At 30.9% G+C, this 15,324-nt stretch overlaps 3 protein-coding genes across 3 annotated transcripts; 1 reads left to right on the forward strand and 2 right to left on the reverse strand.

The window, feature by feature from the left end:
• Positions 1 to 2,250: 2,250 nt before the first annotated feature.
• LOC105435991 (probable carbohydrate esterase At4g34215) lies at positions 2,251 to 3,009 on the reverse strand. The gene has a single exon (XM_011660104.2). The coding sequence runs from the start codon at positions 3,007 to 3,009 to the stop codon at positions 2,251 to 2,253; it is 759 nt and encodes a 252-aa protein (XP_011658406.2).
• A 1,937-nt stretch (positions 3,010 to 4,946) lies between these two features.
• Positions 4,947 to 13,138, forward strand: LOC101218058 (E3 ubiquitin-protein ligase RGLG4). The gene is made up of 12 exons (XM_004139867.3): positions 4,947 to 5,203; positions 5,290 to 5,514; positions 8,505 to 8,589; positions 8,693 to 8,833; positions 9,512 to 9,625; positions 9,732 to 9,829; positions 11,175 to 11,254; positions 11,337 to 11,442; positions 11,552 to 11,679; positions 11,789 to 11,915; positions 12,299 to 12,355; positions 12,575 to 13,138. Exons 1-12 carry the CDS (start codon positions 5,192 to 5,194, stop codon positions 12,659 to 12,661), a joined length of 1,260 nt encoding a protein of 419 aa, XP_004139915.2. The 5' UTR covers positions 4,947 to 5,191; the 3' UTR covers positions 12,662 to 13,138.
• Positions 13,139 to 13,536: 398 nt separating this feature from the next.
• Positions 13,537 to 15,206, reverse strand: LOC101217822 (hypothetical protein). The gene is made up of 2 exons (XM_004139866.3): positions 14,921 to 15,206; positions 13,537 to 14,000 (listed from the first exon to the last, which is right to left on the reverse strand). The coding sequence occupies exons 1-2, from the start codon at positions 15,119 to 15,121 to the stop codon at positions 13,800 to 13,802; spliced, it is 402 nt and encodes a 133-aa protein (XP_004139914.1). The 5' UTR covers positions 15,122 to 15,206; the 3' UTR covers positions 13,537 to 13,799.
• Between the last annotated feature and the right edge of the window lie 118 nt (positions 15,207 to 15,324).

The following is a 15,324-nucleotide window of genomic DNA, read 5'->3' on the forward strand; positions in this document are numbered from 1 at the left end:
ATTTTTCTTCCTCTCTTTTTTTATTTTTTTTTTGTTCTGATGTTATTACCGCGGGAATTTCTGTTTCATTTTTGGGCCGTAAGCCCATTAAGCCCATTTTTGAGAAAATAATGTGGCCCATTTTAAGAGGCCCGCTATCCATATTGCCTCTTTAGCGGTAAAGCATATTCACATGTGAACATGTTTATTACATCATAAGTTATGGGTTTTCTTGGGTGAAATTTTGTAGCACGAATATAAATATAAACTATAGCGTTAGTAAACAATATTTATAAAAAATGACAATTTTTATCAGTCATATGAATTTTTTTTAAGGGCAAATTTTTTAGAATGTCAATTTTGCCCTTCAATTTTCTTTCTCTTATGTTATTAGTGATCTTCTATCGATGACAACATAACTAATAATATCAATGTCTTTTTTATTGATAACTCGAACTTTAAATTCACTTTCCAACTATTCAATTTCATTTATACTATTAGCAATGGAAGCTATCATATGGATAGTATATTATTAGTGATTCAAAACTATTACTGATAGCATGCCAATATGATCTCTTTTCTTTGTCTATTTATGTTAAAAACAAACAACCATTTTAAGGGAACATTCATCTACTTACCATCTCTCATGCCATAAAGAGGGTAGAGTCTTTTGTTCAAGTATGGGATACATCATTTAAGACAACACACATCTACTTACTCTAAAGACGGAAAGGAGTGAAATCCATTTTGTGTGATTACGTTCCTAGCTCTCCACTCGGTCTTGTCCCTAAAATGATAAGTTTATTGAGTCGATGATATGTCACTCTCACTCTTACAAATTAAAGGACAATTATTTGCGAACATGAGTTCATAATTATACATTCAAGATTAAGACTAAGTTACCCAGATCATCAATGAGATTGCATAAGATCGGACTGTTAAACACTAGATGTAACTCTGTTAACTAGGCATGTCAACTACACGAACGCATTTGATCATTATGTTTGTATCAAATATAAAATAAGTCGTATCCATAGTGTTATCAGGATAAGGTATCAAATCTTATCCCTACACTATAGACCTTTTAAGTTGTTCTCGAACATTGATCATTCTATGTCTCTACATATTGTTCAAGACTCATTAAACATCTTATGATGTTAGTTTATTGGATTTGAGTTATTAACAAAACTAATAATATATTTGATTTGAAACTACAAACTACGAGTTTTATGACATAAATTCTAACAGTCTAGGCGTTCTACCCAAGATATCAATTCATACGTCTTGTCTAATCGACCAAGTTCCAAGCATTCAAAACTCAAACGCCTAATTGTTGTTTTATGGTATTGTTTAATTCCAGATCCAATAGATGTCGAGACAGTGGGAGAGTAAGAAAAAAAAAAAAGAACTCTGTTTCTCTATGAGTTTTTTTTTTTTTTCCTTGTGGTTTCCTTTGTGAAGGTTTCGTGTGTGAGGGGACAAAAAGGTTGATGCAATTTTCTTTGGTGGTGTTCACTTCACGTGCAACTAAATCAATTTGCTCCTCTTATCTATATCTACACTACCTTTAAAAAATGAGCTAAGAAAAATAATCATTTTTGGACTTCTTTACCCCTTTTTAAATTTTAAATTTTCAACATTATTCAGTGATTTAATTAATATAAAATATAAATTATTATTAACCATTTATAATCTTTTCAATTTTCCACCTCAATGCATGACTATAACTAAACCAAGGGGTCAGAATATGAAAAGTTATCCTTTTATTTCTATAACTAAATCTTTAAAATATACAAATATATATTAATGGTGAGATTTCAAAAGGTTTCAACTTTTATCTTCTACAACTATATAAATATCTATCTTCAGTCTTTTCTATAGACATTTGAATTTTCTTTCCTACTTAGGTTTGTTTTTTTAATCCTTTTACTCACTATGTTTTGTTTTGTCCATCACGTCCTTATATTGATATATACTTTTGTGTTGCAATTGCAATAATAGGTTAATACTTTAGAATTTAAAGAAATACTTGAAGACTAAGTGAGATTATCCCAATTATTCACTAATGTATTGGTTTAATAAACTAACATTTTGTTTAATTATTATATTATGTTTCTTTAAAATTGTTGTTTATCAATTCAATATTATTTTCTTTATATATATATAATTCCGAAAGAAATAAAATATAGATAATTTCAAAATAAAGAAAAGTCTTGACACGTGCAACACACAAATGTGTATTATAGTAATAGAAAATGATAGATAATAAAATTAGAGTAAATGACCATAGTGGGAGAGGTAGGTATTAGCCAACCATTTTCCCAAAGTAATTTCTGTTGTGGTGTTAAAATGACCATGATCTAGGTTGAAGCCTTCATTTGTTGTAAGGTTTATAGGTAATTCCAAGGAATCAATGGCCACCACATCAGGGAGCTCCTTGCTGACTGCATCTTGTGCTTCCCTCACTGCTGGCAAGTTATGAGTATCATGTTGCATCATAAAGTCGTACAGGGCTATTTTAACAACAATGATGGGTAAAAATCTAGGTTTTATGTCATTGCGAATGTCAGTGAAGAATTTCTTTAGGTTGTCTTTGTATCTAATAGCAGTGTCATTCATAGCTGCATCGCTTTCTCCTTGGAACCAGAAAAGAGCACGCACAACCCCACCATCCTTATCTGAAGCTTTGATTCGTTCAATAAAGTTTTGGTAAAAGGTTGCACTAGGATTGCTAGGATTTTTAACCCATTGTCCAATTAAAGTGCCACCTCTGGCACATGGAACTAAACCCACAGCGCCAGCATTTGGTCCAACTTTGGCTAGCAGTTCGTGAGCAAATGGCATACCGGGACCAATTCCAGGTGTCCTGTTAATGTCAATTCCCAAATGGAGAGGCTCTCGTGCTATCTCCCATTGGCGATCAGGGTTCAATCGTAGGATGGATGGTTCAGATTGACATTCTGGTGGAACCAACCCATCCCACATGAGGTTTCCTTTATTATTGTTCTCAACGCCACCTCGACCAGCCATGTTACTCTGACCTGCGAAGATGAATATATTCTTAGGAGAAATAGCCCCTGAAAGACAAGGACTATATAACATCACATACAATATGATGGATAATCTCAATAAAACCATCTTGACCTTTTACTTTGTGTCTGTGCAAATGCACACAGAAGAAAAGTATAAACAATATGCACGATTTTTCAAAAAAAAAATGGTAAGTGGTAACTTTTCCTCTGTGCCTATTTGCACAGACACAACTGCTCCTTTATTTATTCTCCTTTTTTTGTTGTTGGCTAACCCTTGCCTCTGCCTTTCTACATTAGAGACCCTCACCTTTTATACTCAGCTTCAACTCTATTTTTAGTGCATTTAGTTTTAAAGTTAATTTTCATAGGTTAATTTTTGTGGAGTTTGAGTGTTTGTCGCTTTGTAAAATATCTATATTTAGAGGTATATATATTAAAAAGTTCACAAGTTTGTTATTTTACATTTCATCTATTAACTATGTATATATATTTGTTACTTTTCCAAAGTGATAGAATAGAAGCATAGGATAGGATGAGGAATTGAGCCAATTTAAGCCAGGTTTATTTTAACATCATTTTAATTTTCACTATCATTTTATTAAAAGAATATATTGAGATTGACACCTAATTTAATTTGTACGAGAATTATTATGGTTGCGACTATGCAATGTTCATCGTTACATGCAATAACTAAATTGTTTCAATTTTAAAAGCACAAACCAGTAGCAGACGTGATTTTAGATCACACTAAGTATTTTTTTTCCGTGCTACTCTTCCACACTTATTCCATGTCATTGGATAATATATTTAGATGTTGTGATCATTCGAGGCTAGACCCACAAAATATGTGACAAAATCTATTTTGGTTTCTCATTGGTTACATGAAATCTGATAATTAAATGAAAGTTTCTTTTAGAAAAATATATATGTGGGAAGAAATAGCATTGAGCTGTGCACTACAAGAATTAAGTGATATAATTGCTAGTAAAAGAAAATTGCTATCAAAGTGAAAGATTATTGTTGGAATTAATTCAACACTTAATTCATATGTGGGTAACAAATTAAATAGTAATTACATATTTAAGCTCTTTCATGAACATAATCATGTGCCCATAGTTTTTCATATAGAAGTGTGCCCTATTGAGTAAGTATGGAAACCCTAGAATGATCAACTTATAAATATAAGGTTATGATCCTCAAAATACTATGTCTCTTTAGCTCCTATTCTTGTTCTCGTGTACGGTTACCTCGTTTCGATTTGATATACATAGTTAACACTTGTTTTTATATTACAATAGATTCATTTTCAGGTAATTCAATAACTTGTTTCTCTAAGTTGTTCTCATCGAGTTAGATCTCTCCTTTCAAATGTGCATTCCATCTTTGTTTGATAAAAGGGTATTCTCACGTACCATTTTGTTTTTCGATAATTTATTTCATCGATGATTATTGTATTCACTAATTATAACTACGGAAGAAACGGTTGAGAGGTTTTCCACGTAAATCTTGGTGTCATCAATTTTCTTTGTTTCGTGTTTGCACTTTATTTTGCTATACAAAATTTTACCACATGTTAAAAATCTCAAAACTTCCCACCATTTTAAGGTATCATAATCTCATTTTCCTTCCATCATCAATTCAACACACATCAATGCCCTCAAAATGTAAAATTCAAATTTCTTATACAATAAAAACATAAAAAATTGTATTCAAAATTTATATTGTTTGGATCATAAAATTTGCAACTAATTTTTAGAAACAAAATTCAAATTGTCTACTAAACTTATATCTACTCAACTCAAAAGATCTTAAAACACAAAAAAAAAAAAAAAAAAAAAATCTAAATTATCTACCAAACATACGGTTGATTTTCTGGCATGCACCCAAATATTTTTTTGGATTCAATGAGCTAATATTTACTTCTTTTGAACTTAATTCCTACACACAAAGGTGGCGTTACATCACAATTGAAGCCCCTTATTTCCCCCTTTATTCTTTGGAGTTCCCCTTTTTGCTCCTCCACTCCAAAAGAACTCCCAACCTATTTCAGGCACATAAAAAGCTTCACATCTTCCCTAACTCAGAAACTTCCCCTCAATTTCCACACCTCAAGAATCAAATTCCTTTCTTCAGTTTATTCTTCTCACCCCACCCCACCCCACCCAATTGAGCTCTACAATATGCCCTTAACCGTAAGACAATTATTTTTATTTTCGCTATTAGAATATTTTTGGGTTTTGAGATTTATATTCTGTACGAATTCGTCCTCTAATTTCAGTGGTTGAGCAATATGGGTAGCCGGGTCAGCTCGTCGGCTAAACGGAGCAACGGCGGTGTAAAGAGTGGAAAAACGGGTGGCGTAGGGAAAGAAGCGTCGGTTAAGAAGAGTGACAGCGGCGGGGGAGGAAGTAGTCGTGGGAAGTCGTTGTGGCGGCCTGAGACGAAGGTTAATTTTCCGAAGAAATATGGTTTCATAGCGGATAACTTCTCCTCTGTTGACCAGGTTTCTCTCTCTCTTCCCCATCCAAAAGTAAAATATATTTACAATTTCAATTTCTCAACTATTGCTTCTTAATTTTCAAATTACAAAAAACGTTTCTAAACTCTCAAAAGTTTTAAAAATGATCAACAATGATCATGTTGTTTGTTTTAAATGAAAATCGTTAAAATTACCGTCTTAGGTTTCTATCGTTATATTGATATTTTTATATTTTTCATGAATTCAATATTGATAGAAATGATGAACCAAACATGATTGACAAATTGGTGTTTAATAATGCATAATAAACTAGAAAAATAAAATGAGTACAACCATGGACGGATTTAGTATAGGCCCAGGCTCCCCTCGACTCTAATGTTTTTATATAATATATATAAACAAAATCAATTAATACTTAATATATGTAGACAGTTTAGTACTAATTATACTTATCAACACCTTTCAACCAAAGTTTAAGTCTTTCTTACATAGTTTTAAATTTTTCCGTCACTATTTCCGTAAATGAAGTTCTTTTTTTTTTTTTTTTGTCTTTTCTCCTATTCTTTTCTCTTTTTCTTCTTTTGTTTTTGGATGATTTCGCTTGTTGGTAATAATAATAATAATAATAAACAAATATTTTATTTTATTTTAATATTATTCATAATTCATGCAAAACATTATAATTGTTTAATTTATTTATAAAATATTTGATTTTAAAGTCTATAAGAAGAAGCAGTCTTTTAAAAAACAAAAAATAAACATAACGATTTAAAAAACAAAACATATTTTTTTATAACATTATTTTTATTAATTTAATTGCTACATGAATGAAAATACTAGTAATGGGTCATCTCGTATTGGTTCATTTTTTAGGTTATTAATGTTATTTTTAAGTTCGTTTTCATAAACAAAACAAACTGATAAAATATTTACGACTCAATTAACAAAATAAAAAATATCATAAAAAAACAGTGGCAACAAAATTTAAACAATAAATGTATACAAAAATCTTGAAAAAAGATCGTAAATTTAATTATCCAAATTTAAATGATTAGATATATACAAAAATAGTCAAATTTAAACGACTTTTGGAACAAAAATAATTAAATCTAAACTATGGTTGAAAAATAGTTTTTTATTTTTCTAAATGATTGTCTAACCATTAATAGCCAAATCTAAACAATAATTTAATAGTTTTTCATTTTTTAAATCATTATATATGTTTTTTTTTTGTTTTTTTTTTTTTTTTGTTTTTTTTAAAAGTCTACTTCCTTTTATAGACTTCAAAAAGAATATTTTATAAATAAAATAAAAAATTATAATTTTTTTCATGAACTTTGAATAATTATAATAATATTAAAATAAAATAAAAAAAGAAAGAGAAAAGGGTAGGAGAAAAAGAAAGAAGAAAGATAAAATGGTAGGAGAGAAAGATGAAACTCATAGAAGACAAAAAAAAAAAAATCACATTTACCTAAATATTTTAAAACTCACCTATTTTTCCACATTTTTTTAAAACTTACTCCATTATTTAAAAGACTCGTTAAAAAAGTAAAATAAAATAAGAATACGCGAAAAGGGTGAGAATCAAAATCTAGATAACACTAACTTTTTTAGAAATCACAATTTCAATTTTATTAAAGAGTTAACAAAATGTCTGGAGACGTAAGTTTTGCAACAAAATTAATTGATGGGTACTAATATCAATAAATTATTATTCACATGTTACACGAAACATAATTAAAAAATGGAATAAAAAAGAAGTGTAATAATTATTATTGAGAACTGTAAGAATCGTTATTTGTTGTTTTGATGTTGGTGGACCAAAAGAGTTGGACATGTGGAGAGATGATTAGAAAGAAGTTTAGTCCAAAGGGCATAGGAAACTGAAATAGGTTCCTACTACGAAATTTCCCACTACTCACTTATGTTTGCATTTAATATACATTCATAACTATCCTGCTTCGCTATATTAGTATACACTTCAATGCCCCCACCAATCTTTTTTATATACACATGTTTGGTCTCCCAAATTTAATTCCACTGGCTTTGGTAGCTTACCTACTTCGTCCTTTTACTCTTTCGTTATTCTTATTAATTTCTATTTTTTTTTTATTATTTGTGTCAAACTCTTCTAATTACTCACATTCTATAATAATTATGGACTCAAACTCAATAATCCACTTTCTCTTTTAATATAATAACTCTACAATTTTTTTTTTTGCATATTTACTATATTTTTATCTTTTAAAAATTTGTTTTGGTTTTTACAATTTTATTAGAGATTTTTTTTTAAAAAAAATAACAAAATAAATTAAAATATTTACAAGTTATATAGCAAAATTTTAGATTTTTTTTGTTGAATATAGTTCCATATGGTATGATAGAATTTAAAATTTTTTTGCTATAAATGGTAAATATTTTGTAAAATTTGATATTTTTGAAAATTATTAATTTTATTATATCATAATCGATTGGAAAATTAAATATCTAATATAAATTTTGGAAAAAAACATTAATTTAGTCATTTGAGTTATATTTAGAATACCAAACTAACATTGTCGTCGATTTAAACCACAAATTTGCATAAATGTATTAATCTATAGGTTAAACCACAAATTTACGTAAATGTATTAATCTATAGGTTAAACTTTAATTGTGGTCTCTAAACTTTGGATCTTGTTTTATTTTAGTCCGTAAGCTTTTTAAAATGTCTATTATCATTTTTGAACTTTTAGAAAAAAACTTACTTTAATCCATATAGTTAGAATATTCTTATATATTAACTAAATGTGATATAATTTTTATATTTGGATGATTAATTAAATTGATAAATAACTAATAAATTTTGATAATTTATTTTATAAATTTTGTATGACAACAAAGAAACATAATCAAATAAAACACACATAAAGTATAACGAAAAATATAAATAAAACTCACACATTGATGTTTGGTAAAATAAACTAGAAAACTAATTTAGAATTTAGAATTTTCATTTCTTCAATCTACAGGTTACCTCCGCATTGAGGAAAGAAGGATTAGAATCGTCGAACCTCATCGTCGGAATTGATTTCACCAAAAGCAACGAATGGACAGGTCTGTCGCCGTCGAATCAATCACATTTCTCATTCTTCCTATTTCCTAAATTGCTTACTTAAATCTCGGCCGATTCTGCCCCTCGCCGTTGGTTGGCGCGCAGGTGCAGTATCCTTCAATAAACGGAGCTTGCACGCCCTTTCCGATTCTCCTAATCCCTACCAGAAGGCTCTGTCCATCATCGGGAAAACTCTGGCTCCCTTCGATGAAGACGGCTTAATTCCTTGCTTCGGTTTCGGTGACGGTACGCTCCGCCAATTTTGCCTTTGTTTAATTCCTCTTCCTAATTTTCCACGGATACCCCTTTTGCCTTTTCTGGGATCAAATGAAAATTAGCCCTTTTTTGGCCTTCTCCAATTTTTAGCATTCCCTTTTTCTTTACATTTTAAAATCTACTATACTGAAAAAAAAAATCACTATTTTATGTAACGATCTAATCCTTGTATTCAAGTTTTTTCACAAAGTTTCTTGGAACTAAATTGTAACAAATTTAGGTTTCAAGTACCAATTCAAAGTATAAGGATTACATTATTATTATAAGTCAAGGACTAAATTTCCAGTTTTTTATAAGCTTCGAAGCATAATCTTTTTTTTAATTGACTTCTTCCTTCTCTTTTTCTTTTTCAATTCAATCTGCAATGTTTTTAAAGTGATAAAGAGCGATGGGGGAGAGAAAATTTGAGCAAGAACATTTATACAATAGGAAAGCGAACTGAGGAAGATATAAGGAGAAATAACATTTTTTTGCATGGAGAAATGAATTGATGAGAGTATAATAGAACAAGTGAGAACCTTGTGCCTACATTTTTGGGTCAAAATAGTAGTTTCATATAGATGCAGGCAAAATGTCAAATGGTGATTTCATTCTTATTATTTGATTTAGTTCGGTGATTTCATTGCTTTGCAACTCTAAAACTCACAGCTACGACGCACGATCAATTGGTGTTCAGTTTTCACAATGACAATTCACCATGCCATGGATTTGAAGAAGTTCTTGACTGTTACAAAAACATAATTCCCAATGCTCAACTTTCAGGTTAGTGTTTGATTGGGTGAGAACCCCATTTTGAAAAAACTAAAGAAACTTAAATATCCATAGTTGTAATAGCAATTGCTTTAAGGAATGTGATCTATACTCATAGGACCAACTTCTTACGGTCCTGTTGTTGAAGCTGCAATGGATATCGTGGAGAAGAGTGGTGGCCAATTTCATATTCTTCTCATTGTTGCTGACGGACAGGTTCATATTTAAACTTTTGTTTTTACTATCATTCTTATGATTTCAAATTATTTTCATTATTTTGCATAGCTAAAAGAATTGGAACGGTTGCAAATTGCAATCGTGTTCAAAGTATTTATATCATAACACAATAAAAAATATTATAGATACAACAAAATTTATATCAAAATTTCAAGGCTTTTTTGTGATAAACCGACAGTGAAATAGTTCTATCACTAACAGAACATCTAAATTTTGTTATATGTACTGTTCTTTAAAAATGATGACATTTGCCTAATTGTTAGTTCTAAACGAATTAGTCATTACAAGTTCTTTTGATAGAGTTAGCTTAGCCGCCTGAAAGAATTTGCATGCACTCGTGGCTATCTTTAGTTGGAGGTACATTTTGTATAATAAAAGGAAAGAATACATTTTTTACCTTTTAAGTTTAGTTTATATTTTATTTTGATTCTAATTATTTAGTTATATATTTTTAGTTTGATTTTAGTTTAGTATTTAAGATATAATTTTTACTTTGAGATTTGATTTTCTTTATAAAAAAATTTGATTCCAAGTTTCACAATTTACACCTTTAACCATTTTTTTTGTTATTAAATAGTCACTTTTAGTCTTTTACGTCATCTAATAATTAATTTAAAATAATTATAGAGTTTAATTAATTTAAAATAATTATAGAGTGAAATTTTAATAATAATGAGTAGTGAAAAAAGGAGTTTTCAAATATAGAAAATGAATTGAAATATTAAAAAAAAAATCTAAAATCTAGCAGCAATAGACATTGATATATAGATTTTGAAATTTTGGTATATTTATAAAATTATAATCACTATAATTGATAGTTATCATTGACAAATTGTACAGTGTTTGCTATATTTGTAAAACTATAATTACACTATATTTGTAAAACTATAATTACCACAATTGGATAGTCTAATTACCACAATTGGATAGTTTATCAGTAATATACTTTAATATTCTATCATATCAGTAATATACTTTAAAATTTTGTTATATTCGTAAATATTTTCACTTTTTTCGTTTCAAATAAATTTTTCGTGTCAAACTTAATTAATTATAATTACTATAAATATTTTGAATTAATTAATAAACAATTACACTAAGAAAAGTGAATATTTAAAATAAAATGTTTTTGAATTTAAAATCATTAAAACCATTTATTTGAAGGGTTGTTTTAGAAATAAAAGTGTTGGTAATAGATTACTAATCTATTACTTTAAGTAAAATATTGTTATATTTGAAATTTTTTCCAATAATATTTATCATTTAAAATTATTACCCTTAACTTAATTTTACAAACGAAAGGTTTGATTTTATTTTTGCAAAGGTTACTCGAAGCTCCCTTTTTCGCGATGGTGAATTGAGCGCTCAAGAGGAGAAAACAATCAAAGCAATTGTGGATGCAAGGTAAATAAAAACAACAATAATAGCCTTAGATTTGCATAATGCACTGCATATTTTGACATATTCTCTTGTTCTTAATATCCAGTGCATATCCTCTTTCAATCATTCTGGTTGGAGTTGGAGATGGTCCTTGGGACGACATGAAGAAGTTTGATGACAAGATTCCAGCTCGCGATTTCGATAATTTCCAGGTTTCTTAAGCAATCCAAGTATGACTTGGATAAGTTCAGTCAAATTCAATCATAAACATCATTAGAATCACTCTCTTATCTTGCATTCTTTCTGATAACTGTGTAACAGTTTGTTAACTTCACTGAAATAATGTCGAAAAACATTGGCGTGGCGGAAAAAGAAGCAGCTTTTGCTTTAGCTGCATTAATGGAGGTTCCTTTCCAGTACAAAGCAGTCACAGAAATGGGTCTTATGGGGTAGAGCTCACTCTTATGATATTGCCCCCTTCCATTACATTGTTCCTAAGGTTAGCTTTAGCTTATTAGTGACCACTACTAACTCTGCTTCCTTTGATATGGAGCCAAGACGTGTGACAGGGAAAGCAAGACATATTGTGCCACGACCCCCACCGACATGTTATACTCGTTCTACACGACTTACTTCTACACCAAGCGACACCTCCTCAACTTCTGCATCTGATGAACATAGTCAGGTATGTTCTGGCAGTGTTTTTAAAGCTTAAGATGCGATAAAGCACCTTGGTTTTCTGGGGCTTGAATGTAGGATACAACTTATCTTTACTCAAGTGCACTGACACTATACATAAAAAGAACTTCACAAAGAGAAAGCATAGTTGAAGTGAAAATATAAAAAAAAAAAAATCCAAACTCAGAAAACTATACTTTTAGACTGGGTAAAGTTAATTTTTTAAGCTAATAAAGAAGGAGAAAGTCACACAAGGCTTGTATCCAGGAGGGATATTTAAAACACTGTGCGCACGTTCATTTGTTTGCTTGTTGCTCTATAATTCAGGGGTTTCACTATTGCATCCAAATTTGGATGAACAATATAACACTATTTCCAATTGAAATGCAGGTCTGCCCCATTTGCTTGACCGCGGGAAAGGACTTGGCCTTTGGATGCGGCCACATGGTTGAGAAACTGAACTATTTAATATCTACAAAACAATTCTTTATTCACTACTTCTAAGAAGTCACCTGCATGTACATTATGAGATAATGATATGCATAAATAAACAGGAAAAAAAAACAAATCAGTAGATCATTTTTCATATCATATTTTATACCATTCCTCCATGTTGCAACGTCTTTAATACATTTCTACTAACATTAAAAGTTTCAAACATTGCAGACTTGTAGGGAATGTGGATCAAGATTGTCCAATTGCCATATATGTCGTCAGCCTATCAGAAACCGAATAAGGCTGTATACTGGGTGATCAGATCGCAGCAAGTGGACAGTGAAATGATGTCAATGTTAATCAGGAATCTTGTAGGGAATGTGGATCAAGATTGTCCAATTGCCATATATGTCGTCAGCCTATCAGAAACCGAATAAGGCTGTATACTGGGTGATCAGATCGCAGCAAGTGGACAGTGAAATGATGTCAATGTTAATCAGATGAAATGATGTACAGGAATCTAGGGTTAGACGATTAAGTGTATGTCATATGGATAGAACTAGGATTGTTCAACTTTAGGGTGTAACTAGGGTTGTTCTATTTTAGGGTATCTTTTGTGTGTGTGTGGTGAGGTTCTAATTCCCAACGGATGAGGACCTTGATGTGCATACAGAAAATTAACAATGTGCTCCGAAGTCCTATGTAGTTGTAAAAACAATGTAGTATAGTTTTTGACTCCGTATCAATACTTTGTGATGAAAAAAGGATTTGACATTTTCTTTGTTTTGTTTGTAATTTGGGCATTAATCTCTTTTCATTTTATCAATAGAAAGTTTTGTCCAATGATGGATATGAACAAGAGGCTTCTAGAAAATTAGCTACAAATGATCAAGAAAATAATACATATAATCAGTAAGCGTATAATTTTAACACTACTAGATGCAGCATACACAAGCTAATCGCAGTAATTGTAAAGAATAATCGAGATTTGATATAAGATTGCCATTACCTAACAGAGTTTGTCATGGGCAATACTTGGTGCACTTGGGCTATGCTCTTTTTTTTTTCAGCCCAACCTAACCACATACCTGAAAAGACTAAAAATATTTAAAAAGAAGATGAAGGAAGGTTATGGTCTTACTTGAATTGTTCAATAGATTGTACAACTTCGTCCTTAAGTTTTAAAGAAGATGAATGAAAGTGTAGTTGGATTAAACCAAAGAGCTAGATCTCAAAAAATTGTAACACAGATGCATGCAAGTATTTTCATTTGTCAATGACAGACTTATGGTAACTTAAAGCATTTGGAACAACCAGTATTCCGGAAAAGTTAGTTGTTACAAACTTATATCATACCATCTTCGTACAAAGTTTAAACTTTAAGAACCTGCACTGTAATGATATACCCCTAAAACTGTAAGAAAACATTCCAAAGATCTCAACGGCACATACCCACTTATTTGTTTTCCTTCTTGATCTGTTGTTCCTTGACAGTGGCATCGTTGCTTTGATTCGGGATTGGTTGAATTCTCACATATGGCTTCCTTGTCAATGTCTTTCCTTCCAAAGCAGCAACATAGCGATCATTTGTGTCCTCCTTCCTCTGCAGCTCACCTAGATATTCTGCCAGTCTCTCTCGGTTTACTTGCCCCATCATCTGTCCAATATCCAAACCACAAAAATAAGAAACAAAACAGCTGATGAACTCAATTGTAAGACTACACCTACTGCTACAGAAAAATATGGCGCATTTATGTTCTGACAGTCCAAAGAATTCACAAAATGTAGCTTTATAAGGCCAGAATCTCAGATCAACAAAATCGCAAAAGGTGGAAGGATTTAAAGGTGAGATAGTATGGAGAGAAAGATAAAACACTTGAAAGTACCAGCAAGCAAATTGATGCAGCTGAAATGACACGGTGCAGAGAAGACAAACTGGCTTGTATGAAGAGATTGATTGCTGTCTTCTTCAAATTACAGAAAATGAGGAGGCATTTCAAATGAAAATAATTGAATGGAAGTAGTGAGGTTTATGACATGAGCATAGGTTTTAACTCCATACATTTCTCTCTTGACAAAGCAAGTGTAAACGAATGCTTATTTCGAATAATTAAGACCTAGCTTAGCAACCATTTCGTTTTTGAAAATTAACTATATACATACCTTTGCACCCCTAAAAGTAGTTTTTAAAAACTACATACACACCTTTACCATATTTGCAACAAAAAAAAAAATCAAAATTTGAAAACTAAAAGTAGTTTTGGTTGTTGAAATTATAGAAATTACGGTAAGAAAATGAACGTAAATAAGCATAATTTTGAGAAACCAAAAAACTAAATGGGTATCAAATCCAGGCCTAAAACTGGTAAATTAGAAATCTGATCAACGAAAGCAAATTCCAATAGAGCAGTCAAGTGGATCAAAAAAATGAGGTAAGTCCATGGAAGAAAGAGATTTTAAAAATAACATACAGTAGAGCATGATGCCAAAATTTAAGAGAAGAATTTATCAATCGGGGAATACGGGATAAAAACTAAAAAGATAATAGAGTTTTAGGAAGGGAGAAAAGAAGCATACAAGAGATTCAGGCCTAGCATTTTGGCGGAGGCGAGCTTCGAGTTGTTCGTTGGTGGAATTGGTGGCTTGCATAACGCAGTAGCCAATAAGGCCGGGAACGAGGCCGCAGACGGTGGCGAAAGTGAAGAAGAAGGACTTGGAATCTCGGGTTTTCCTCACTACCCATCTCCATGTCTCGCTCTTCTCCCACAGAATCGACATTCTTTGCCCTTCTCTTCTCTTCTCTTACTAATGCTCAGGTTTCCCTTTTCTTTAAGACACTCGCTTGAAAACTCTTTTTCCGAAAAAGAAAAGAAAAGAAATTTTAAAATTACTACTTTCTCCCTAAACTTTCAACTGCATACACTGTAATAATCTCGACTATAACCGTGTGCATTTGGGGTGTGTAGGTTATTTGGATCTAA

The sequence above is a fragment of the Cucumis sativus genome, chromosome 6, assembly GCF_000004075.3.
Source record: "Cucumis sativus cultivar 9930 chromosome 6, Cucumber_9930_V3, whole genome shotgun sequence".
NCBI classification, from domain to species: Eukaryota; Viridiplantae; Streptophyta; class Magnoliopsida; order Cucurbitales; family Cucurbitaceae; genus Cucumis; species Cucumis sativus.

Coding starts and splice junctions, on each gene's coding strand:
- LOC105435991 (XM_011660104.2), bottom strand. CDS start 3,009: ATGGCTGGTCGAGGTGGCGTTGAGAACAATAATAAAGGAAACCTCATG.
- LOC101218058 (XM_004139867.3), top strand. Junction 9,830..11,174: donor TCATTGTTGCTGACGGACAG/GTTCATATTTAA, acceptor ATTTTTGCAAAG/GTTACTCGAAGCTCCCTTTT. Junction 12,356..12,574: donor CCTTTGGATGCGGCCACATG/GTTGAGAAACTG, acceptor CAAACATTGCAG/ACTTGTAGGGAATGTGGATC.
- LOC101217822 (XM_004139866.3), bottom strand. CDS start 15,121: ATGTCGATTCTGTGGGAGAAGAGCGAGACATGGAGATGGGTAGTGAGG. Junction 14,001..14,920: donor ATGCTAGGCCTGAATCTCTT/GTATGCTTCTTT, acceptor GATATTGGACAG/ATGATGGGGCAAGTAAACCG.